The sequence below is a fragment of the Staurois parvus genome, unplaced genomic scaffold, assembly GCF_062004578.1.
Source record: "Staurois parvus isolate SC_StPar_1 unplaced genomic scaffold, SC_StPar_1.0 ptg000795l, whole genome shotgun sequence".
Lineage (NCBI taxonomy): Eukaryota > Metazoa > Chordata > Amphibia > Anura > Ranidae > Staurois > Staurois parvus.
Genome location: NW_028318591.1, coordinates 1,756,245 through 1,782,794, shown reverse-complemented (window position 1 = coordinate 1,782,794; position 26,550 = coordinate 1,756,245). Strand labels below are relative to the sequence as shown.

At 42.4% G+C, this 26,550-nt stretch overlaps 1 protein-coding gene across 1 annotated transcript in view; it reads right to left on the bottom strand.

Moving 5' to 3' along the window:
- Positions 1-26,550, bottom strand: part of LOC149444262 (galactosylgalactosylxylosylprotein 3-beta-glucuronosyltransferase 1-like) — a 294,915-nt gene that overhangs the window by 68,505 nt on the left and 199,860 nt on the right. Inside the window, exon 2 of the mRNA XM_089654742.1 lies at positions 1,384-1,531. Coding sequence (XP_089510868.1) covers positions 1,384-1,495 — 112 coding nt within the window. The 5' untranslated portion in view covers positions 1,496-1,531. The remainder of the gene's footprint in view (positions 1-1,383; positions 1,532-26,550) is intronic.

Genomic DNA, 26,550 nt, shown 5'->3' with positions numbered 1-26,550 from the left:
CAATGACAGAGAGCACAGCTGCAGTAGCTGTGCTTTCTGTCACTTCCCTGACAGCTCGAGAACAAGCTGATCGAGACAGAAGAGTTTCTCTCTCTCGATCAGCCTGTCCCCATCCAACACACACCCCCACCCCCTCATACAGATAACCCTTCCCTGCAAAATAAAGTTAACCCCTTCCTCCCCAGTGCCATTAGTACAGTGTCAGTGTTTTTTTTTTTTTTTGCACTGATCACTGTATTGGTGTCACTGGGGATGTCAGTGACCCCAAATCAGTACCCCCCCCAGTGTCAGAATGTCCACCGCAGTCCCGCCATAAGTCGCTGATCGCCGCCATTATTAGTATAAAAAAAACCCTAAAAATCCCAGTATCTTTCCCGCCATTTGTAGACGCTATAACTTTCACGTAAACCAATTAATTTACACATATTGGTTTTTTTTTTTAGCAAAGACATGTTGCAGAATGCATTTTGGCAGAAATTTATGACTAAATTTGATTTTTAAATTTTTTTTTTACTGGACATGTTTTATAGCAAAAAATCCAAAATATTGTTTTTTTTCCTCAAAATTGTAAGCCTTTTTTTTATAGCGCAAAAAATAAAAACCGCAGAGGCGATCAAATACCACCGAAAGAAAGCTCAATTTGTGGGGAAAAAAAGGATGTAAATTTCATTTATGTACCGTATTGCATGACCGCGCAATTGTCCGTTAAACTAGCGCAGCGCTGTATAGCAAAAAAATGGCGTAAATTGCAGTATCTATACCATAGTTTGTAGACCCTATAACTGTCACACAAAGCAATCAATATACACTTATTGGGATTTTTTTTACCAAAAACATGGAGCAGAATACATTTTAGCCTAAATTTATAACCAACTTTAAGTTTATTATATATTTTTTATAGCTGAAAGTAAAAAATATTGTTTTTCTTCACAATTTTTGGCATTTTTTTGTTCATAGCGTGAAAAATAAAAAGCGCACAGGTAATCAAATACCACCGAAAGAAAGCTCTATTTGTGTGAAAAAAAGGACGTAAATTTCGTTTGGGTGCAGCATTGCATGACCGCGCAATTATCAGTTGAATTAGTGCAGCGCCGAGTAGCAAAAAGAGGCCCGGTCATTAAGGGGGGTAAATCCTCTGGAGGGCAAGTGGTTAATGCATGCTACAATGTTCATCTATATACCATCTCTTGCTTTTCCATTGTTTCCTCTTGTCCCTTTTTTCCCCTCTCTCTCAACAACATCTCACTCTTCTCCTCTCTTTTTAGCTTTTCTCCTCCTCCCTTTCTTCTCACTCTTCTTTTCTTTCCCCCCTTTTCATTTAGTCATTTCCCCCAATTTCTTGCATACTGTTGTGTATATAATTGTATTTGTTGGGTTCCTTACTTCTTAGCAGGGTGAGGTAGCGGCTGGTGGGGTGCTGATGCCACAGTGTTAGGAGTAGGGCCCATGGAAGGACGATGAGCAGTGTAGTGAGAAGGTTTCGTCTCCTCAGCATGCTGTTGAGACTTTCCGTGCCAGGTCATCTCTTTACCTGAATGGAGAAGAAAAATCCTGAAGGTTAACAATCATATATTTAAAAGTGCTCAAATTTGTTGGCACTGTAGTTGAATAGTTTTGATTCTTGATATCACCTGTTTCAATAGAAACCATGTTTTCTTTGCTAGAAATGTACATTTTTGAAAACCAATTAAACAAAATAAAACTGTATTATAAACAACACTTTATAATTTGATCTTTTATGACACTTTTAGCTGATTAGCTAAAATACTGTTTTTATGGTACATTTTTGGAAGAAATGTTTCAATAAACATGTTTTATACAGTAAAATGAGGTTGTCCGTTTTCTGTACCAGTAAAGTCCCCAGGGGCGGACTGACCATTTAGTCACTCGGGCACTGCCCGAGGGCCAAGGGTCAATAGGGGGCCCCATGAGATGCCCCTGGTACCTTTCATAGGCTTTTTTGGGTGTGGTTGGAGTGTGGGAGAGGACACAGGGGCCCCATGATTTCCTATTGCCCGGAGGCCCCATGAGTTGTCAGTCCACCCCTGAAAGTCCCATTTGGTTTTTGTGGTTCTTTATATGATATTTGAGGGATGAAGTACGTTTGCAGTCTGGTCTATATAATGACACTTTATTTGTATAAAGTATAGCTAAAGGAAAACCTTTTTTTCAGTTTTGGATAGAGTGTAGATGGATCAGAACACTTGTCAGTTTTTATTGCTGTCTGTGCTCCCGTTTAGGAGATTTACATTCTCTATTTGTCCTATGTACTGTAGCACCCTCTAGTGTGCTGCTAACGTAGTGCAGTGTGGGTAAATTTATTGTGTGTGACTCATGGTAATTGCGTGAGTCTGTGATTAAGATCGGGTTACTGCAGACCAAGCTGGATTGCTTAACTGGTTAGGACTCTATTATCTGGCTCTGGAGGACCATAGGAAACTTCCAGAAGCCACTGGGTGGAAGGGGTGGAGACCTAATCTGCATGTTTATGGGAGTCTGACCAATCCCAGGTTTGGAGGCCCTGGTAGAGTGGTGAGACCAATCCATAAATATGGGCTAGTTAGGCCAGCAAAGGGAGTAGGGTGGAAGATGGAATGCTGAGACCAGGGGCGGACTGATCATTTGGAAACTCGGGCACTGCCCGGGGTCAGTAGGGGGCCCCATGAGATGCCCCTGGTACCTTTTTCATAGGCTTTTTTAGTTTGGGCAAGGACACAGGGGCCCCATGATCCCCTATTGCCCGAGGGCCCCATAAGTTGTCAGTCCACCCCTGGCTGAGACTGACAGTGGCATGAGAGGGGACCCCTAGGTCAAGCGGGGCTGGCCTCAAGGCTGAGCTAGGACTGGCTCAGGAGGGTCCATTCAGCAGTACGGCATGAACAGAATCAAGGCCTGGGAGCAGTGGGAGCAAGGAGGACAGAGTGAGTACATCATCACACCCAGGGATCCCCAAGGGGAGAGACTGCCACATGTAGCAAGCTTTCCATGGACAGCGCTGTGCTTAATCCTTTATCCTTGTCCTGGGAGATCTTCAGAGCAGCCAGGAGGGCAGGTAGTGTCTGCAGGCTGCGGAGCTGGGAGCAGTTCTACAGGGGAGAGGAGTCATCTCTGCACGTAGTTTACAAGTTAAGCTGATATTTAGAGGGACTGCTAGTTCCTTGCCCTTAAGGGGCTGTTGGCTACTGATCTGCAGACTGATGGCTTTCAAGGAGAAGAACAGTCCAGGATCGGTTTCTGTAACTAGGAAGAAAGTTGTCCCCGCGCATTGATTTAGCCAACTTGGGCATCTCATAATCCCTATTACCAGGGGTGGACTGACCATTTGGAAACTCGGGCACTGCCCGAGGGCCTGGGGTCAGTAGGGAGCCCCATGAGATGCCCCTGGTACCTTTTTTCATAGGCTTTTTTGAGTTTGGGCAAGGACACAGGGGCCCCATGATCCCCTATTGCCCGGGGGCCCCATGAGTTGTCAGTCCGCCCCTGACTGTTATCCTATCCAAGTTATAATCCCTAATAACAAAAACCAAGCTCATGGATTGTTCACTGACTGTGGATGCGAGTGTGGAAAATGCGTGTTACATGGCTGTGCAGAGCTTAGGGGACCTAGAACTACAGCGGCCCTCACGAGGGTGGTGCTACATTACTATTATCATTAACCTCCCTAGCGGTATGATTATTTCAGATTTTTGGTGCTGAAAGCGGTACCATTTTTTTGCATGGAAATATGTAGTTTTTTTATTGTAGGCTGTAATTTTTAGGAATAACTCACTGAAATCTGTCCGAACAAGAGTCTAGTAAACATCCCGGGTATGATAAAATTTGAAACATGAAATCATAAATTATAATTTAATAAATAATCATAACAAATAATAATATAATAATACATTTAATTCAATAATATAATCAAACCAAAAACACTGAAATTTGAAATAGAGCGCCAAGTTCGCACATCACTGAGCAAAGTCGCAGAATCGTTTTCAGTGTCTGATGAGGAATTTCCCCCACGAATCATTATCACTCAATTCTGCAAGTGGTTCTGATTTACTATCGCTGTTCTCTAGCCGGTCGAAAACCGCTTTTGACCTAAAGGGACGCTTTTTGGACGCCATGGACGTTTCTCAGTTTCCAGGCAGAAAGAACAGACAAAATGCAGGCAGGACGCAGGATAAAGCACTCGGAACAATATGTATGTGAAATGGGTTGAAACAGCAATGTTTTACTATGAAGAATTTGTTTGGAAAAAAATGACATTTTTTTAAATTTTCAAATTTCCCACCGCCGGCGGTGCCCGTACGTCCCGACGTCACAGGGACCGGAACACAGAACCCAGATGCCGGCATCTGCCGGAGGAGATGGCCGGGGACACTGCAGGGGACACATCGCGGGAGCGAAGGACAAGGTAAGTGCTGCAGGGAATCCCTGAGCAACGCCGCATGGTAAGCCCGAGTGTAGCTCGGGGTTACCGCATTTGGTACTGAAACTTTACCCCGAGCTACACTCGGGAATACCACCAGGGGGGTTAAAAGTGAAAGTACAAGAAAGTCCCAAATTTTGTGTTGTCCCAAAAAAGTAATATAGGGGAAATAATCTAATGGTGACACTAGTTCTGGTGACCTGGGGGGTCACCAAGGAATTCCCTCAATTTTCAGGGCTTTCCTCTCACATATTGTTTGGCTTTGGGCCAGGATATGGGGAGGAAATCTCTACAAATCGACACAGATGACGAAAAAAAAAAATCTGACGGGTTATAACCCTCTCTTACTCTATCCAAAATTTAAAAAAAAAGTTTTGCCTATAGTTCTGCTTTAATTTTAAAAACTAAAATGTAAGGTGCTCCCATGGAACTGTGTTTGCTGAACATTCTGGACTTTCTAATAGGACTGCCCAGCAGTAGCAGATCAATTTGGGATTGTTTCTCTGTAACTGATTCCCCATGCAGTGAACTGAAGATGTGAATTGGTTGGTGGCCCCTCCTATGAACCATACATCTGTGTGTATCTAAATAGAGCAGAAAATCAAATTACATAACAAAATGGAAATTAAACTCTAAGGCTAGGTTCACACTAATGCGGTGCAGTACATCACATGTGATTCGCACAGGAACCACACCGCATTCCTGTGCAAATCACATGCGATTTGTGTGTGGTGAGATTGGAGCCATACATTATGTATGCCTCAAATCGCATCGCACCTACACCAAAAAGGTGCAGGACCCTTTATTTGGCCCGCACTAGAATTGGATTGCAAGGGTATTCCCACCCATGCAGGGGCGGACTGACCATTTGGAAACTCGGGCACTGCCCGAGGGCCCGGGGTCAGTAGGGGGCCCCATGAGATGCCCCTGGTATCTTTTTCATAGGGTTTTTTAAGTTTGGGCAAGGACACAGGGGCCCCATGATCCCCTATTGCCCGGGGGCCCCATGATTTGTCAGTCCACCCCTACACCCATGCGATCTGATTCTGCCCATCGCACCACGTTTTGCAGACTGATTTCGGGGTGTTGTTAACTTAACATCACACCCGCATTGGTTCGCATGAACGGGGTGCAATTGTGATGTGGTGCGGACACAGAAAACGCTATGAATTCTGCACCGCATCAGTGTGAGCCCAGCCCAAAGCTCCACCTGCTGGATGGAAAAGGTAAATATAAAATATTTACATGCAAATTGATTGACTAAATAGAAACAAAGTTTTATCTTTTATGGAACAAGGAGAAGCATGCACAAACAAGGAGAGGAGAGAGAAGAGATGGGAGTGAGATAGAGGGGGTAGAGGAGATGGGTGGGGGGGGGGAGAAGGAGTAGGGAAGGGGGGGGGGAAAAGAGAGATAAAAAGAGGGGAGATAAGAAAAAGAGATTGTAGAGAGAGAGAGGAGTGGATAAAAAAGAGGGAAGAGGGAGAGATGGGAGGGGGGGGGGGTAGGAGTCTGAAGGGGGGGTGGGGAGAGAACAGGAGGAAGAGACAGAAGTAGTAGGATAAAGAGATAAAGAGAGCAACAGGGAAAGAGAGAAGTGTAGAGAGAGCAGGAGGGAGAGAGAGTGTGAGGAAAGGGGGGGGGGGGAGCATGAGGATGTGAAAAAGAGTGTCAGAACTCAGTAGCAGGGATGCCCAAATCTGTGTAGCTACAACTATGTGCTGCTCCCCTCCAGCCCCCACCCCCCGAACCTGATCTCAATCCAGGCACCGTGCGTGGGAGCAGCAGCTCTCCTGGGTCTCTCTCTCTCTTATCATTAGCCATTGGCTTCTACTGCTGTCAATCACAGGCAGTGACAAGAGAGTTGGGGGGTGGGGCTATAGACACACAGAGTGGGGCTCAGGAGCGAGCATGTACAAGTGCCCTCATGGCAAGTGATTACTATGGGGGCACTCAGCACAAGGCAGGGACCAGGAGTGCTGACAGGGAACCTGAGAAGAGGAGGATCGGAGCTGCTCCGTGGAAAACCATTGCACAGACAGATAATTATGACATTTGTGTTTAAACAAACTGAGCCTTTAATATCACTTTAAGTGAGTTTTATTTACAGTGAAACATAACCCATCCAAACACCAGCACACAGAAAACACAGCAGACATAAAGATATAGGTGAACCATATCCCAATGACAAATAAAAATCAACTAGTAACAGAGTAACAGAAAGCCTGACTAACAAACTGACTATATACAATATTTACACAAAATGGGGAACACAGATCAACCGGCTACACAGCAGATGCAGGGAACAGATGGGAAATGGGAACCAGAACTGGAATCAGGAACAAGAAGAGCAGATAAGAAATAGTAGGGCTCAGGATGCAGGACATGAGCAAGATCAGGGTCAGTATCAGAATAAATGGCATGCAGGCTCTGGCAGCAGAGCAAAACACTGGAATAAGAGGCGCTAGTAGGGGAGGACCTAAATACCCTCCCAGTAGCCACCATCAGGTGGAAACTGGTTATGGGAATCTGCTTGCTGCTGGAAGACAGCCACTGGTGGATCCCAGAACTTTAACTTTCCAATCTGGGAAGCAAAGTGCCGGCAGCTGATCCAGGTCCTGAAGATGGAGAGCAGGAGACAGAGAAAGAGGGAGAGAAAGAAGAAGAGAGATACAGAAAGAGAGAGAAGGAGAGAAGAAAGTAAAAAGAAGAAGAGAGGGAGGGTGAGCAGGAGGAATAGAGAGAAGGGGAGAAAGAAAGCAGCAGAAACAGAAAGAGGGAGACAGAGAGGGACAGAGAAAGAGAGAGAGTGCAGAAAGTAGAGAAGGGAAGAGAGAGAGGGCAGAGGACTTGGAAGAAAAATAGGTTAGGGAGAGAGGAAGACATCAAGGTGTAAGAGAGAGGGAGGGAGAGAGGGAGGAGGAGGAGGAATGATGGCCGCTGGTGGACACCAGAACTATATCCTTCCGCTCTGGGAAGCACAGTGCCACCAGCAGGTGATCCAGGTCCTGACAACAGGATAGAGACACCAGGAGAAAGAGAAAGAAGGAAGGAGAGAGACACAGTAGGAGAAATAGGGGGGAAGAGAGACAGCAGCAGGAAGAGAAAGAGTGAGAAATGGAGGGGAAGAGAGCTGGAAAAAAGGAAGAGGGAGAGAGAGTGAAAAAGAAAGTAGAAAAAAGGAAAGAGAAAGAGCAGGAGGAAGAGTGAGAGGGGAAGATGGGGAGCAGGAGACAGAGAAAGAGGGAAATAAGAAGAGAGAGACAGAAAAAAAGAGAGAGCAGAAAGGAAAAAGAGGAAGAAAGTGAGGGAGAGGAGGAAGAATATAGAGAAGGGGAGAAAGAAAGCAGGAGAAACAGAAAAGGGAGACAGAGGGGGACAGAGAAAGAGAGAGAGTGCAGAAGGTAGAGAGGGGAAGAGAGACAGAAAGCCGGATGAAAAGAGAGAGGGCAGAGGACATGGAAGAAAAAGAGGTTAAGGAAAGAGGAAGACAGAGAGGGGTAAGAGAGAGGGAGGGAGAGAGGGAGAAGGAGGAATGATGGCCGCTGGTGGACACCAGAACTATATCCTTCCACTCTGGGAAGCATAGTACCAACAGCAGGTGATCCAGGTCCTGACAACAGGATAGAGATACCAGGAGGAAGGAGAAAGAAGGGGGGAGAAAGACACAGCGGGATCAATGGGGGGTGGGGGGAGGTAAGAAGGAGAGAGAGTGAAAAGTGAGAGCAGAAAAACAAAAAGAGAAAGAAAGAAAGAGAGAGCGTGAAGAAGGTAGAGAGGGGAAGAGAGAGAGAAAGCAGGATGAAGAGAGAGAGGGCAGAGGACATGGAAGAAAAAGAGGTTAGGGAGAGAGAGAATAATAGAAAATGATGGGGGGAGAGAGAAGAGGGAGAATGGGAAAGAACGGTAGCGATGTTGCTGCTGAACCAGGTGAACAGTCTGGCCGCAGGCTCAGTTTCAGGGCCATTTAAAAGTCAGCAGCACAATAAGAATTCAGCTAGTGAGATAGCGAGGTGCGCGCGGTGAATGTTTCAGAAAGCGTCTGGCGTTCTCCCTGGAATTAGAGGTCAGTGGTGAGAAGCAGTCAGCTGTAGACACGTTCCAAGATTTCCATTCGGTGCCGTTGTGCTCTGTTTAATAATAATTAGATTCCAGCTCAGTTAAGCGGCCACTCCGCTTTCAGGGCTTGGGTCTGACTTAACTATGAGACGATCATAATGGAATATAAACCGCTACATCAGCTGTCTGATAACAAGTCCATTCACCTTTTTCAGGTTTTGAAATGAAGCTTTCCGTTGGGTTGTTGGACTGAATGGCATCCATTGAGAAGTGTGGAAGGGTTTATCACAACTTTCTTTTTGTATATTTCATTAACCACTTCCAGTCCGGACACTTTTACCCCCTTCCTGACCAGGGCAATTTTCAGCTTTCAGCGCTATCACACTTTGAATGACAATTGCGCGGTCATGCAACACTGTACCCAAATGAATTTGTTACCATTTTTTGAGACAGATAAAGCTTTATTTTGGTGGTATTTATTCACCGCTGGGATTTTTATTTTTTTTTGCTATGTAAATGAAAAGGTCCAAAAATTTTGAACAAAAGTGTTTTTTTAATAAAATTTTGCAAATAAATAATATTTCATCATAAATCTTTGCCAAAATGTATTCCGTTATCTTTTTAGTAAAAAAAAAAAACAAATTAGTTTATAACCACAAATTATAATTTTTAAACATTTTTTTTACATTTTTATTTTATTTTTTTATATTATTATTTTATTTTATTTTTTTACATACTGTCACCCTAGCACCTTACTTGTGGGGGGTGATGAAGATTTTTTTTTTTTTACACTGATTGCTTTTACACCCATATATGATGTAAAAGCAATCATTTCTCTTTCTCTCTGTCTGCATTCCTGCACTCATTGAGAAGTACTGAGTGAGCTGTGATTGGTCACAGCTTGTCACATGGTACAAGGCTGTTGTGAATAGTCCTGTACCATGTGACCTCTGTGATCATTCACAGATTTCACACATAGTAAGCAATGATGTCAGAAGTGACATCTTGCTTACTACTTTGCATGTGATCACTGATTGGCCAATCAGTGATCACATGATTGGGACCTCGTACAGAGGTCCCGTCCGACGATCGGTGTTTCACTGTGTCCGGAGGACACAGCGGGCACCAGATCGCAGTGCTGCGCGCTCCCAGGGAGCGCGCACAAGCAGGGTGCGGGGAGGCCATTTATAAACGCCCACCCGACCCTGTACTGCCACCGTCCGGCCGTTTATATGCAACGGCCAGTCGGGAAGTGGTTAAATGGCACAGTGCCAAAGTGTTCTGCAGAATCATTTCCTATGGTACCAATGAGCTCTATGTTCCAATATTTATTATTATTATACAGGATTTATATAGCGCCAACAGTTTGCGCAGCGCTTTAGAAAATGAAGGTAGACATTACAATTACAATACAATTTAGTACAAGAGGAAACAGAGGGCCCGGCTCCTTAGAGTTTACAATCTAGGAGGAAGGGTTGAGTGATACGAAAAGTAATAGCTGTGGGGGGGGGGGGGGTGAGCTGATGTAGGAAATAAATGGCAGTTTACTAGGTAGAAGCAGGATAGGCTTCTTTAACCATTTCAATACCGGGCACTTTTACCCCCTTCCTGCCCAGGCCAATTTTCAGGTTTCGGCGCTCTCACATTTTGAATGACAATTGCGCGGTCATACAAAATTATACCCAAACTAAAATTTTATCATCTTCTTCACACAATTAGAGCTTTCTTTTGGTGGTATTTAATCACCATTGGGTTTTTTATTTTTTGCTAAATTAACAAAAAAAAACAAAAATTTTGAAATAACCCACGTTTTTCTTTGTTTCTGTTATAAAAGTTTGCAAATAAAAAATTGTTCTTCATAAATTTAGGCCGAGATGTATTCTGCTACATGTCTTTGGTGAAAATAACCCAAATTAGGATGTATTATTTAGTTTGTAGGAAAGTTATAGAGTTCACAAACTATGGTATAGATCTGAATATTGATCAATCCTGAAGTACTGACAGCCAATCTAATTTCTTGAGGGCCAAGAATGTCAGAACAGTACAGATATCCCTCAAATGACCCCTTTTTGCAAAGTAGACAGTCCGACGTATTTTATAAGAGGCATGGCGAGTTTTTTGAACTTATAATTTTTTTGTCATAATTTTTCAGAAAATGCAAAAATTGAAAAAAATTTTTTCACTATTTTTTTTTACATACTGTCACCAGTGCAGTACAGCGTCATCATGTAACTGGCATAGTGGTAATCAGGGACACTGACTGGCGACAGCATGAAAAAAAATTATAATTTTTTAAAATTATTTTTAAAAAAATTTTTTATTAGTTTTAATTTTTTATTACTTTTTTCTTTTTTTTTTAAGATTTTTTTTCATATTTCACTATGACCGAAGTAGTACAATGTTACCATAGTAACATTGTACTACTTTGGGGAAGTGATCAATATTTTTTTTTTTTTTTTTTACACTATTTGCCTATAGCAAAGAATTACTTTGCTATAAGCAAGCATTTACCTGAATGACATCGATTCGTTCAGGGTTTTTTTTTTTTTGTGCTTAGCTGTGATTTGGCCACGGCTAATCACATGACACAGCTGGGCTGTGATTGGCCCAGCTTGTGCATGTGATCGCTGTGACCATTCACAGCTAGGCACACTAGTATACAATAGATGGCATGAATGAAGCCATCCATTGTATACAACTTCCATGTGACCTGCTGTGATTGGTCACAGCAGGTCACATGGTACCGGCAACGGGGCCGATACTCAGATCTGTCATCGGCCGTGTCCGAGGTACACGGCCGGTGACAGATCGCGCCGCTGCACGGCTCTGCGGGCGCACAAACTGCGCATGCCCAAAAGGACGCCATATGGCGTCCATCCGGAACGGCAAGGTGCTCACCTGGCCACCATCTGGCCATAGGCCGGGCGGGAAAAGGTTAAAGAGAGAGGTTTTCAGGGAATGTCTAAAGATGGATAGATTAGGGGATAGTCGGACAGATTGGGAGAAGCTCAGGAGAAGTCCTGGAGGTGAACATGGGAGGAGGTGACACGGGAACTAGAGATCAGAAGGTCTTGGGAGGATCGAAGAGAGCAGTTTGGTTGATATCTTGAGACCAGATTGGTGATGTAGCTGGGGGCAGAGTGGATGGCTTTGTAAGTTGTTGTTAGTATTTTGAATTTTATTCGTTGGGCGATTGGATACCAGTGGAGGGATTGGCAGAGAGGGGTAGCAGACACTGAACGGTTGGTAAGATGGATGAGCCTGGCAGCAGTATATTAGATTATTAGTATATTAGCAGCAATATTAGAATAGAAATCCAGCAAAATCTTAGGCCAGCACAGTGGCTTAATGGTTAACACTTCCACCAGGCAGTACTAGGATTGCTAATTCAAATCCCAACCACGGCACCACCTGCCTGAAGTTTGCATGTTCTGCCTGTGTGGGTTTCCTCTGGGTACTCCAGTTTCCTCCTACACTCCAAAGACATGCTGGTAGGTAAATTGGCCCTAGTATGTGCATGTATGAATGTGAGTTAGAGACCTTAGATTAGAAGCACCTTGAAGGATGTGAATGTACAATATATGTATGTCAATTGATGGTGCTATATAAGTACCTGTAATAAATAACATTAACCCCCCTGGCGGTATTCCCGAGTGTAGCTCGGGGTAAAGTTTCAGTACCGCAAGCGGTAACCCCGAGCTACACTCGGGCTTACCATGCGGCATTGCTCAGGGAGTCCCTGCAGCACTTACCTTGTCCTTCGCTCCCGCGATGTGTCCCCTCCAGCGTCCCCGGCCATCTCCTCCGGCCGATGCTGGCATCCGGCTTCCGTGTTCCGGTCCCTGTAACATCGGGACGTACGGCGGCAAATTTGAAATTTTTTTAAAAATTTCATTTTTTTAAAAATGATTATTACATAGTAAAACATTGCTGTTTCGATGCATTTCACATACATTTTGTCCCGAGTGCTTTGTCCTGCGCCCTGTCTGCATTTTGACTGTTCTTTCTGCCTGGAAACTTAGAAAAGTCCATGGCGTCCAAAAAGTGTCCCTTTATGTCAAAAGCGGTTTTAGACCGGCTAGAGAACAGCGATAGTAAATCAGAACCACTTGCAGAATTGAGTGATAATGATTCGTGGGGGAAATTCCTCATCAGACACTGAAAACGATTTTGCGACTTTGCTCAGCGATGTGCGAATTTGCCTCTGTATTTCAAATTTCAGTGTTTGTGGTTTGATTATATTATTGAATTAAATTTATTATTATATATTATTTTTTATGATTATTTATTAAATTATAATTTATGATTTCGTGTTTCAAATTTTATCATACCCGGGATGTTTACTAGACTCTTGTTCGGACAGATTTCAGTGAGTTATTCCTAAAAATTACAGCCTACAATAAAAAAACTACATATTTCCATGCAAAATAATGTACCGCTTTCAGCACAAAAAATCGGAAATAATCAGACCGCCGAGGAGGTTAATGCAGATACAAAATACCCCTCTAGGTGGCCTTCTGGCTCACCTTCACCGACTGTAAGTTTTTGAATGGGGAATGTCCTTCGCTGACATTAAAAAAAAAAAAATGCAAATAGAAAAAGCCGCATGTCGAAATATCACGTTCATGGCGACTCGCTAATCTGAGCGAGATCCTTGTTTGATGGAGGAGAAATGAGCAGCTTCCTTGGGGAAGGTAAACAGGGCTGTGAAAGTTATCGCGGCTTGCAATACCGTTGGCCACCCCTAGAGATTACCGGCAACTTTACAGCCTCTAGTAATATATTGCAACCATCTCTCTAAGCGGAATGAATTCCTACCTTGGTACACACTTATTATTTTTTACAATTTAATATCCCCAGGGGGGCAGTGCATGGAAATATGTACAAAGATAACAATTACAAGAAAGGACATGAAAGGAAATGACTGTTTACTATGAAATAAAACATGAAAAAAAAAAAGAAATTAACTTTACAGTTTGGGCAGTAATATTTTATTTTGTTGGTGGAGAGAACACCATGAATTCGGTAACTGCTGTGTTTTTTAATTCCATCTTCGGATGAATACCATGTCTTTTGTAGATGTGTACAGTTCATTTCGTTCTGAATTGAAATTCAGACAAAATTTTAATTATACGGAGATTCAGATGTATCCAAATGTCTGAATTACAATAATAATGAATATAAAGTGTTACTAAACCCCGGACCCTGCATTCACTATATCTGGTCTCCCCGGACCCCGCATTCACTATATCTGGTCTCCCTGGACCCAGCATTCACTATATCTGGTCTCCCCGGACCCTGCATTCACTATATCTAGTCTCCCCGGACCCTGCATTCACTATATCTGGTCTCCCCGGACCCTGCATTCACTATATCCGGTCTCCCCTGACCCTGCATTCACTATATCTGGTCTCCCCGGACCCCGCATTCACTATATCTAGTCTCCCCAGACCCTGCATTCACTATATCTGGTCTCCCTGGACCCCGCATTCACTATATCCAGGCTCCCCGGACCCTGCATTCACTATATCTGGTCTCCCTGGACCATGCATTCACTATATCTGGTCTCCCATGGACTCTGCATTCACTATATCTGGTCTCCCCAGACCCTGCATTCACTATATCTGGTCTCCCATGGACTCTGCATTCACTATATCTGGTCTCCCCAGACCCTGCATTCACTATATCTAGTCTCCCCAGACCCTGCATTCACTATATCTGGTCTCCCACGGACTCTGCATTCACTATATCTGGTCTCCCCAGACCCTGCATTCACTATATCAGGTCTCCCCGGACCCTGCATTCACTATATCCGGTCTCCCCGGACCCTGCAGTCACTATATCTGGTCTCCCCGGACCCTGCATTCACTATATCTGGTCTCCCATGGACCCTGCATTCACTATATCTGGTCTCCCCGGACCCTGCGTTCACTATATCTGGTCTCCCCGGACCCTGCATTCACTATATCTGGTCTCCCTGGACCCTGCATACACTATATCTGGTCTCTCCGGACCCTGCATTCACTATATCTGTCTCCCCGGTCCCTGCATTCACTATATCCGGTCTCCCCGGACCCTGCATACACTATATCCGGTCTCCCAGGACCCTGCATTCACTATATCTGGTCTCCCCGGACCCTGCATTCCCTATATCTGGTCTCCCAGGACCCTGCATTCACTATATCTTGTCTCCCCGGACCCTGCATTCACTATATCTGTCTCCCCGGTCCCTGCATTCACTATATCCGGTCTCCCCGGACCCTGCATTCACTATATCCGGTCTCCCCGGACCCTGTATTCACTGTATCTGTCTCCCCGGTCCCTGCATTCACTATATCTGGTCTCCCCGGACCCTGCATTCACTATATCCACTATCCCACAGTACACAGAACATGGAAATGCAATTATTTTGGTAAATATAAACTGCTAAATATCTTTTCTCATCAGCAGTTAGAGCAGATTTGTGACTTCCATCAGTGCCCAGCTGAGCATTGGTTAAAGCTTTCAGGAGGAGATTTCATTCTGCTCCAGGAAGATGCAAGACTCCTGACCTCTCTGTGGACAGTGCTGATTGGCCCTGTGCTGATCACAAGCACTCTCCCAAGAAAAAAAACCTCTCTAGCAATACACACCAAACTGAACATGTGCAGAGTGACACCACAAGATATGTCTTATCAGGAGATAAGAGGGGGGGCACTGGAAGAAGGGGAGGATCAAAGAAGACAGGATCAAACAGCGTTTTTACACAATGCAGAGGATTAACCCCTTAGGTTCCACAGTGAGTATAACAAGCATGCTTTACTGCATCTACAGACTGATTGTACTGTTGTGGGTTTAGTAACACTTTAAACAAATCCGAAAAAATGAAACAAAATTTCGTTAAAAATTTTAATCTAATTTAAATCAAATTAAAAAATGAAAAGAAAAACAAATTTTAAATATATATATTGCCAACTATTGCTGATTTCCTTCAAAGACTAGATGTAAAAAGCAAGCCATACATGGGTCAAATTCCGAGCGATTTGTTGCTTTGAAAATAAAAAAAATGTGTGATTTGTAATCCGATGGCGCCACCATTGATTTCAAAATTCGACCAACTAAGCCTTCAATTTCACCTCATGTTGTTACAGAAAAGAAATTTCATGACTGTGAATCTACTTTTCAGCTTACAGCTCATGCACATTTCTTGCACGAATCGCCTATCATTGATTATTATTTGTTAATTTTTAAAAAAATTTCCAACATGCCCAATCACTCAAATTCGATGGCCGCACGAAAATCAACCATTGCTGCGACCCCACTAATGGTCGAAATTTTAACAATATTCAAAATGGCGATTTCAAAAGAAAAAACATTTGGAATTTGACTCAAGTATGGCCGGCCTTATTGTTAGAATATTGCCGTCTTCTCAAATTAAAAAAAAGTAGAATAAAACAGAATAGAATATTAAATAATAGAAAAGAAATCAAAATAATAAGATAGAATAGAAAGGAATAGAAGAGAAAAGAATAGATTAGATTTCAATAGAAAAGAATACAATAAAATAGAGAGAATATAGCCATCTTCCGCAATTTGAATTTTGAAAAGAATAGAATAAAACAGAACAGAAAAGAATAGAGTAAAACTGAATAGAATAGAATAAAATAGAATAGAAAATCTCAGAGTACAATAGAAAAGAATAGAATAGAAAAGAATAGAGTAAAGCTGAATATAAAATCTCGGAATACAATAGAAAAGAAAAGAATAGAATAGAATAGAAAAGAATACAGTAAAGCTGAATATAAAATAAAATAATAGAATAACATAGAACAGAAAATAAAGGAATAGACTAGAAAAGGAAAGAAAAGAAAAGAATGGAATTGAATAGAAAATAATAAAATAGAAAAAAATACAACAGAATAGAATAGAAAATAATAGAATAAAATAGAAAGACTATAACTGTCTTCCGAAATTGGAATTTGAAATAGAATAGTACAAGCTATTCTTCACAATGAATTCAGATCGATTCGATATTTTCTATTCTAATGCGATTCGAATACTTTGAATCGATTTTTTATACTAATAATAGTGGCGATCAGCGACTTATGGCGGAAAAAAATAGAACAGAATAGAATTGAAAATAACAGAATAAAATAGAAAGATTTTAACTGTCTTCCAAAATCTGAATTTTAAATAGAATAGAACAAGCTATTCTTCACGATGAATTCAGATCGATTCGATATTTTCTATTCTAATTCGATTCAAACTTCTATTTGAATACTTTGAATCGATTTTTTATACTAATAATAGTGGCAATCAGCAACTTATGGCGGAAAAAATAGAACAGAATAGAATAGAAAATAATAGAATAAAATAGACTATAACTGTCTTCCGAAATTGGAATTTTAAATAGAATAGAACAAGCTATTCTTCACAATGAATTCAGATCGATTCCATATTTTCTATTCTAATTCGATTCGAACTTCTATTTGAATACTTTGAATCGACTGGAAAATTTTGAATCCGGTTGGAAACAAATAAATGAAATGAAACGAGACTAAACAAAACAAATTTTTTATGAATGCAACAAAATGAAATTAGTAACTTAACAAATCGATCCGAAACGAAACAAATGTTTTCGATCTGCACGTCTGCTTGTTTTTATGAGAGTTCTTGCCCCCTGAAGTGGCCATTGGTTATATGGACCAGCTTGTTCATATGGCTTGGTTGGGGTTAGGATTTCTAAGCCCAACCAGAATGAGTTCAAACACCACATTGCTACCACTAGGAGGGTCCATTTCATCATTTTGTCATTTCCTAGGTGGTTCTAGGAGGGGAGGACATATTTATCATCTGTATGTTGCTCATGATGCATATTACTAGAAGGAATCTACCTGCAACCAATGTTTTGGGATTTATTAGAGATAAAACACTTAAGAAAATGTACGTGATCTAGGTAACTAGAAAGGTGCAAGTAGACAGTGTGGTGCCTCCAAGATGGGATGACCTCGCCTCCCTACAGTCTCCAGGTCTGAAGGATTTTTGTAGCCTCCCTAGCGGTCTGATTATGTCCATATTTCTGTGCTCAAAGCGGTACATTTTTTTGCATGGAAATATGTATTTTTTTTATTGTAGGCTGTAATTTTTAGGAATAACTCACTGAAATCTGTCTGAACAAGAGTCTAGTAAACATCCCGGGTATGATAAAATCTGAAACACGAAATCATAAATTATAATTTAATAAATAATCATAAAAAATATTAAATATAATAATAAATTTAATTCAATAATATAATCAAACCAAAAACACTGAAATGTGAAATAGAGCGCCAAGTTCGCACATCGCTGAGCAAAGTCGCAGAATCGTTTTCAGTGTCTGATGAGGAATTTCCCCCACAAATCATTATCACTTAATTCTGCAAGTGGTTCTGATTTACTATCGCTGCTCTCTAGCCGGTCTAAAACCGCGTCTGACCTAAAGGGACGCTTTTTGGACGCCATGGACGTTTCTCAGTTTCCAGGCAGAAAGAACAGTAAAAATGCAGGCAGGGCGCCGGACAAAGCACTCGGGACAAAATGTATGTGAAATGGTTTGATACAGGAATGTTATACTATGTGATTTTAGTGTATTTAGTGAATGTCACTTTTTGACATTTTCAAATTTCCCGCCAGTTCCGTCCCCCGTACGGCCCGACGCTCACAGGGAACGGAACCCAGAAGACAGATGCCGGCATCGGCCGGAGGACATTGCCGGGGACACTGCAGGGGGGACATCGTGGGAGCTCAGGACACGGTAAGTGATCGAGGGATCCCGGAGCAACGCTGCAGTGTATTCCCGAGTGTAGCTCGGGGTCACCGCTTGTGGTGCTGAAACTTTACCCCGAGCTACACTCGGGAATACCGCCAGGGGGGTTAAGGGATTGTCAGGTGATAGTTTCTTTACTCAAATCTACAACCACAAGCCTACAGGTCCTGTCAGAGGTTCACTAGCCGATAGGTGTTAATTCAGGTCTGGTGTTCAGGTTCTAAGCTATGAGCATTTGTCCACTTAGATAAATCAGGAACATATCTGTAAAATCTTACTGTTATGTCTTACATAAGCGGTTTGTGTTATGGCTGCATCACTCTAACTGACAATTGCACGGTCATGCAACGCTGCACCAAAATTAAATTTACATCCTTTTTTCCCCACAAATTGGGCTTTCTTTCTGTGGTATTTGATCGCCTGTGCATTTTAATTTTTTGCACTATAAAATAAAAAGACCAACAATTTTGAAAAAAAAAACCAAACCAATATTTTGGACTTTTTGCTGTAAAACATGTACAGTAAAAAAATGTAAAAATTTAATTTCGTCATAAATTTAGGCCAAAATGTATTATGCTCCATGTCTTTGCTAAAAAAGAATCCCAATACGTGTAAACTAATTGGTTTATGTGAAAGTTATACCGTTTACAAATGGCGGTATAGATACTGGATTTTTTTCTTTATACTAATAATAATGGCGATCAGCGACTTATGGCGGCAATCAGCAACTTATAGTAGTGATCAGCGACTTATGGCGGCAATCAGCAACTTATAGTAGTGATCAGCGACTTATGGCGGCAATCAGCAACTTATAGTAGTGATTAGCGACTTATGGCGGGACTGCGGCGGACATTCTGACACTGGGGGGGGGAACTGACTTGGGGTCACTGACATCCCCAGTGATACCAATACAGTGATCAATGCAAAAAAAAAAACACTGACACTGTACTAATGGCACTGGGGAGGAAGAGGTTAACATTTGGAGGCAATGATAGGGTTAACTGTGTGAGGGGAGTGTTTTATTAGGGGGCGGGGGTGTGTACTTCTCTGTTACACACTGTTCAAAGGCTGTGCCCAGCATTCTGGAACAGTGTGCTGAAAACTGACAGGGAGGAGAGCTCCATAGAAAACAATGCAGCCTTTCTCCCCGTCAGTGTTTGCTGGCATCCAGTAATTGACACCCTAGGCCACGATTGGCGCCGCAGGTAGGGCGGTCACACGCCTCGCGCGTGCCCCCTACCCCGAAATGCAGAATCACGTTTATATATGTACTGCGGGTGGTCCCCTAGTGGTTAATCTCACATGGCCCATCCACCATGTCTTTTTCTGTTTTTTCACAAAACAAACATTACTGTAATATCTGGAGGAGGGCTTTTCTCAGCTAAGCACACTGCCCTGCATGCATCTAAGGGCAGCTGGACTCCAGGAAGTTAATGCTACGTAAATCATCTGCCCTTACTCAAGATGGTCACAGCTAGAAATGTTTTTCAAAGTCATTTCTCAGTCAGTTCTGCTTTCGGAATACTCCATATAGATAGCAGATAGGAAAGTATGTATTTCACTTTCTGTTCTTGAAACCGTTTATTTAAAGCTGCATTTGCTGTTGAGTGTATCTCAGCCATCTTAATAGGCATGCCACCTACTTACACTCACCGATCACTTTATTGGGTACACCTTTCCAGAGGCGGAATGACAACTCACGAGGCCCCCTGGCAGTAGGGGATCATGGGGCCCCTGTATCCTTGCCCAAACTCAAAAAAGCATATGAAAAAGGTACCAGGGGCATCTCATGAGGCCCCCTACTGATCCCGGGCCCTCGGGCAGTGCCCGAGTTTCCAGATGGTCAGTCCACCCCTGCACCTTTCTAGTATTGGGTTTGGATCCCCTTTTGCCTTCAGAACTGCCTTCATTCTTCGTGGCATAGATCCATAGATGTTGGAAACATTTCTCAGAGATTTTGGTCCATATTGAGACGATAGCATCACGTAGTTGGTGCAGATTTGCCGGCTGCACATCCATGACGCAAATCTCTCATCCCACCACATCCCAATGGTGCTCTATTGGATGGAGATCTGGTGACTGTGGAGGCCATTGGAGTACAGTGAGCTCATTGTCATGTTCAAGAAACCAGTTTGAGGTGATTTGATCTTTGTGACATGGTGCATTATCCTGCTGGAAGGAGCCATCAGAAGATGAGGACACTGGGGTCATAAAGGGATGGACATGGTCAGCAACAATACTCAGGTAGGCCGTGGCATTTAAACAATGCTCAGTTGGTACTAAGGGTCCCAAAGTGTGCCAAGAAAATCTCCCCCACACCATTACACCACCAGTGGCCTCAATTGCTTATACAAGGCAGGATGGATACTTTCATGTTGTTTATGCCAAATCCTGACCCTACCATCTGAATGTTGCAGCTGAAATCAAGACTCATCAGATCAGGCAACATTTTTCCAATCTTCTGTTGTCCACTTTTGGTGAGCCTGTGCGAAATGTAGCCTCCGTTTCTTGTGCTTAGCTGACAGGAGTGGCACCCGCTGTGGTCCTCTGCTGCTGTAGCCCATCTGCTTCAAGGTTGGACGTGTTGTGCAATTAGAGATGGTATTCTGAATACCTAGGTTGTAACGAGTGGTTATTTGAGTTACTGTTGCCTTTCTATCATCTCGAACCAGTCTGCCCATTCTCCTCTGACATCAACATGGCATTTTCCACCACACAACGGGCGCTCACTGGATATTTTTTTTATCTTTTTCGGACCATTCTCTGTACACCCTAGAGATGGTTGTGTGTGAAAATCCCAGTAGATCAGCAGTTTTTTAAATACTCAGACCAGCCCGTCTTCTACCAACAACTATGTCATATTCAAAGTCACTTAAATTCCCTTTCTTCCCCATTCTGATGCTCGGTTTGAAGTTCAGCAAGTCGTCTTTGCCACGTCTAGCTGCCTAAATACATTGAGTTGCTGCCATGTGATTGGCTGATTAGCAATTTGTGTCACCAAGCAATTGAACAGGTGTACCTAATAAAGAGGCCGATGAGTGTATATGAACAGGTATCTTTAGAAGTTACCAGTTTTTTTTTTTTTTTTTTAAATCTAACCTAAATATGACAAGCTCTACATTCTAAAGTTGGTGGAATGAAACAAGAAAAAAAAAAGTCTGAGACTGCTTATTTGCATAATTCCTGCAACGCACCGATAAAAGATCTTTATAAAATCGGCAACTTTGCATATCAGTGTTTTATTGCCTCTTCATCCTGAAAGCCTCCTAAACGTGTCTGCGTAGAAGCAACCCGCGACGATAGTTATGAGCAGTCTTTAATAAATGTTTTCATCATCTGCAACTCCTTCTCTAATCCCGCAAGCGCAGATCTGATTGCTTATGTCTTTCAGCAGCTTTCCGCAGATTAACGGCAGTGGTGCAGTAGTAATCTGATTAGTTCAGACTCATCCTCGTAATTAGTCCAAATCCGACACGACAGGAGTGTTGGATGAATTTAACTTGCTCACTGCGGCATGGGCTGTAAGGATGACTAACCTGTAATTACCTGTCGCACTCAAGGATATTTCAAATTATGGAAATATTTAAATCGCCACAAATACGCACAGCTCAGCGGTCCGCTACAGCATATACGTTTAGATCCAATCATAACGCTCAGGGCAGAGCTGAAGGCCTTCCCCCTTCGCTATTCTAAGAGATCTTCGCCCAAAGAAATATGGGACCTGCCGTTGCTGACCTTCTTGTGAAGTTCGGGTTGCCTGGCTACCATGCTGGACTTCAGTACTTTCCAAGACACTGACCTGGAACAAGTATATAAGTAAGAAATATCAGAGTAAGGTCCTTATCTGTACGCTTCTTAAAGTTAGCAGTGGGTGAGCTTTTAACCATTTGCCACCCGGCCTATAGCCGGTTGGTGGCCGCAAAAATGCATTACCTTTCCGGGGTGTACGCCATTTGGCGTCCTCCCGCACATGCGCAGTTGCAGAGCCGCGCAGCGGTGCGATCTGTCACCGGCCGTATACCTTGGACACGGCCGATGACAGATCTGAGTACTAGCCCCTGTTGCCGGTACCATGTGACCTGCTGTGACCAATCACAGCAGGTCACATGACAGTTGTATACAATGGATGGCTTCATTCATGCCATCCATTGTATACTAGTGACTAGCTGTGAATGGTCACAGCAGGTCACATGCACATGTCATGTGATTAGCTGTGGCCAAATCACAGCTAAGCACAAAAAAAAACAAACCCCTGAATGAATCGACGTCATTCAGGTAAATGCTTGCTTATAGCAAAGTACTGTAATTCTTTGCTATAAGCAAATTGTGTAAAAAAAAAAAAAATACTGATCACTTCCCCAAAGTAGTACAATGTTACTATGGTAACATTGTACTACTTTGGTCATAGTAAAATATGAAAAAAAATCTTAAAAAAATTAAAATAAATGTAATAAAAAAATAATAAAAAATAAATAAATAAATATATATATATATTTTTCATACTGTCACCAGTCAGTGTCCCTGTTCACCGCCATGCCAGTTATATGATGATGCTGTACTGCACTGGTGACAGTATGTAAAAAAAAAATAGTGAAAATAATTTTTTTAATTTTTTCATTTTCCAAAAGATTATGACAAAAAAAATACAACTTCAAAAAACTCACCATGCCTCTTATGAAGTACGTCGGACTGTCTACTCTGCAAAAAGGGGTCATTTGGGGGATATCTGTACTATTCTGACATTCTTGGACCTCAAGAAATTACATTGGCTGTCAGTACTTCAGGATTGATCAATATTCAGATCTATACCATAGTTTGTGAACTCTATAACTTTCCTACAAACTAAATAATACATCCTAATTTGGGTTATTTTCACCAAAGACATGTAGCAGAATACATCTCGGCCTAAATTTATGAAGAACAATTATTTATTTGTAAACTTTTATAACAGAAGCAAAGAAAAAACATGTTTTTTTTTCAAAATTTATGGTCTTTTTTTGTTAATTTAGCAAAAAATAAAAACCCTGCGGTGATTAAATACCACAAAAAGAAAGCTCTAGTTGTGTGAAGAAAATGAAAAAATTTTAGTTTGGGTACAATGTTGTATGACCGCGCAATTGTCATTCAAAGTGTGAGAGCGCTGAAACCTGAAAAATGGCCTGGGCAGGAAGGGGTAAAATTGCCCGGTATTGAATTGGTTAAACAAACCCTCACTTACCTCTGAAGCTTTGGGTATTGCAGAACAATTCATCAGCACATTTCACATTAAATTTTGCAAAACTTTTCTCTTGGCAGTATATATCCTCCTGTGCCCCCCTCCCAGCAGTGACTCAGCAGCTCAGCTCCCCCTGTTCCCCCAGCTCAACTCACTCTACCTTCCTCCCAGCAGTGACTCAGCAGCTCCGTATACTCTGCTCCCCCTGTCAGTGGTGACTCGGCAGCTCATCTCTCTTTGTTCCTCCCTCCCATAGCTTTTGCTGTGTTTTTACATTATTATTATTATTATACAGGATTTATATAGCGCCAACGGTTTGCTCAGCGCTTTACATTATAGTGTGAGACAAAACAGTAACAATACAGTTCAATACAAGAGGGAATTGAGGGCCCTGATCCTGGGAGCTTACAATCTAGGAGGAAAGGGTGAGTGGTACAGTAGGTAAAACTGTGGGGGATGGAGTGGTTGGAAGAGTAGAGGATTCCAGTATTAGCAGAGGGCGGGATAGGCTTCCCTGAAGAGATAGGTTTTCAATGATCGCCTAAAAGTGAGCAGAGTAGTCTGATAGATTGGGGTAGGGAGTTCCAGAGGATGTGTGACGCCCTGGAGAAGTCTTGGAGACGAGCATGGGAGGAGGAGATAAGGGAGCTAGAGAGCAGGAGGTCTTGCGAGGAGCGGAGAGTACGGTTTGAGTGATATTTAGAGATAAGATCGGATATGTAAATTGGGGCAGTGTTGTGGACAGGGGCGGACTGACCATTTGGAAACTCAGGCACGGTCAGTAGGGGGCCCCATGAGATGCCCCTGGTACCTTTTTCATAGGCTTTTTTGAGTTTGGACAAGGACACAGGGGCCCCATGATCCCCTATTGCCCGGGGACCCCATGAGTTGTCAGTCCACCCCTGGTTGTGGATGGCTTTATATGTCATAGTTAGTGTTTTGAATTTTATCCGTTGGGCAACTGGGAGCCAGTGGAGGGATTGGCAGAGAGGGGTGGCGGATACAGTGCGGTACATCATATTGCTGCTGCATAACTGCTAGGAGAGGAGGCTGAGCTGCTGAGTCACTGCTGGTAATGGGGAGAAGCGTGAGCTGTGCTGCCAAGAGAACAACTTGGATGACTATAGTGCTTCTGCTGTTAAATTTGATAATGAATTTCTCTGCAGTACCAGCAGTTTCAGAGGTCAGTCAGTGCTTGTTTTGAAGCTGATTCACTGCTAGTAAATATACCATGTTCATTTCTAGGCCATAGGTTCACTTTAGGAATAAGGTCAGCAATGGCAGTCCATATTTTTCTCTTTTAATTGAAAATGTGGCTTTGATCAATGTTTGCAAAAAGAAAAATATAGCAGCACCTACAAAAAATATTAATTCCAAATGCATTCTTGTTTTCATAAAATATATGTTTATATGGGGTGTTTGATGACTTTTCAAGGCCATAGTGAGCTTTTTTATCATGGATGTGAAAAAAGAACAAAAAAAACTTGGTCCACAACAAAAGAGTTAAAGTGACTTTTCCATTCTCCAAGCAGGTATAAATAGTAGTACCTTCAGAATGTGCTCCATCAGGTGTCTCTAACATGCCTTCTTTCCCTAGAATGGAAAGGCTCAGCAGACTAAACAGATGACCATTCAGAAGCTTGAACAGTACCACCAAGCTACCCTGGAGCTACCACCAATTGGAGCTGCTAAACTTTTTTTTAACGAAATGAAAGCTCAGCTCTTGAAAGCCAACCGCCTTTTATGCATTTCTGTGGTAGGTTGTGTAATGGTTGTGCGCATTAGGCACATGGAAGCTGTAGGCAACAGCCATCTTGTTCAGGAAATTTTCGTCATGAGCCCAGTAATCTTTCCACCTCCCTCCTCCTGCAATTTATGGAATTCATAGCCTTAACCTTTAACACACTCAACTTAGGAATAGCAGACGCCGGCACACAGGCATTAGTCAGAGCTGTAAACTGCTAATTGAGTCCTGGAAGGATGTCTGTAGTTTCTACTGACCATAAAAAACTCTACATATTAATACTTCCCTCTTACCTATAGTAAAACTATGACAAAATCCTTCAGCTCTGTCACGCATGGTTTGTAGGGCAATTAAAGCACTTGAAACCCATAACGTGCCATAAAACGTCTACCCAGAAAGCAGTCAGGAGTGGGGCGACCTCTCTGAGATCTCTGCCCAATTCACAACTTAACAAAATCCGCACACAATTCATAAAACCCAATAGGACCAAGACACATTAATATTAAGTATATATTTGAATGAGGAATATCAAACCAAACAAATCAAGGTCATATATGCCTAAGCTAGCACATATGAAAGGGGGGATAGCGGTCTCCTATCTTCTGGGTGACAGGCCCATCCGAAATACTCTGTGTTTGGTATTCCTGGACACGAAACATAATGCTGAACAATAATCTACCAGTTTCCAGAATGCAACTTGTACATAGTTGAAGATATTAATATTAGTATAAAACCTTGTGTAAGGGAGGACTACGATACAGTCATAAATGTGGTGACCTCCCAGCCACCACTCCTTAACCCTTAACCCGGATGATTGGTCAGATGGTTTCTGTCAACACCCCTTTGATACAACAGAAAAAGAAAGTGTCAGGACCTTTTGACAGCTCTCATTTTAATGACAAAGGAACACCTAACTGAAACTGAGAGAGCCACTTTATTGTTTTTGGTTGATCAATTGGACTCTGCTAAAACCAAGGACTTTGCAAGTATTCTTAGTTTTCAACTCCTTTTTAATTCTCTGTTGCTTTATTGTCTGTTTATTTCCTTTTTTCTGTAAATAGTTTATTTGCACCATTTTGACCTTTTCATTATTAAACCCTATTTTGAAAAGTTAAATTGAGATTGGCCAGTCCTTTTCACAAGTTGGTTAAAAGGGCACGGGTCGGGCATCGTGCCCATCACAGGTTGTATACTGTCAAAGAATGCCAAGCAGTTGTGAGCAGTAAATGCTTGGTGTCACCATTGCTAGCCACTAGGGTTCTGAATGGAAGGGAGCCTCAAGGTCATAAGCATTAAGGCATTCCTCTTTGAGAGTGGAATACGTTTTATAATTT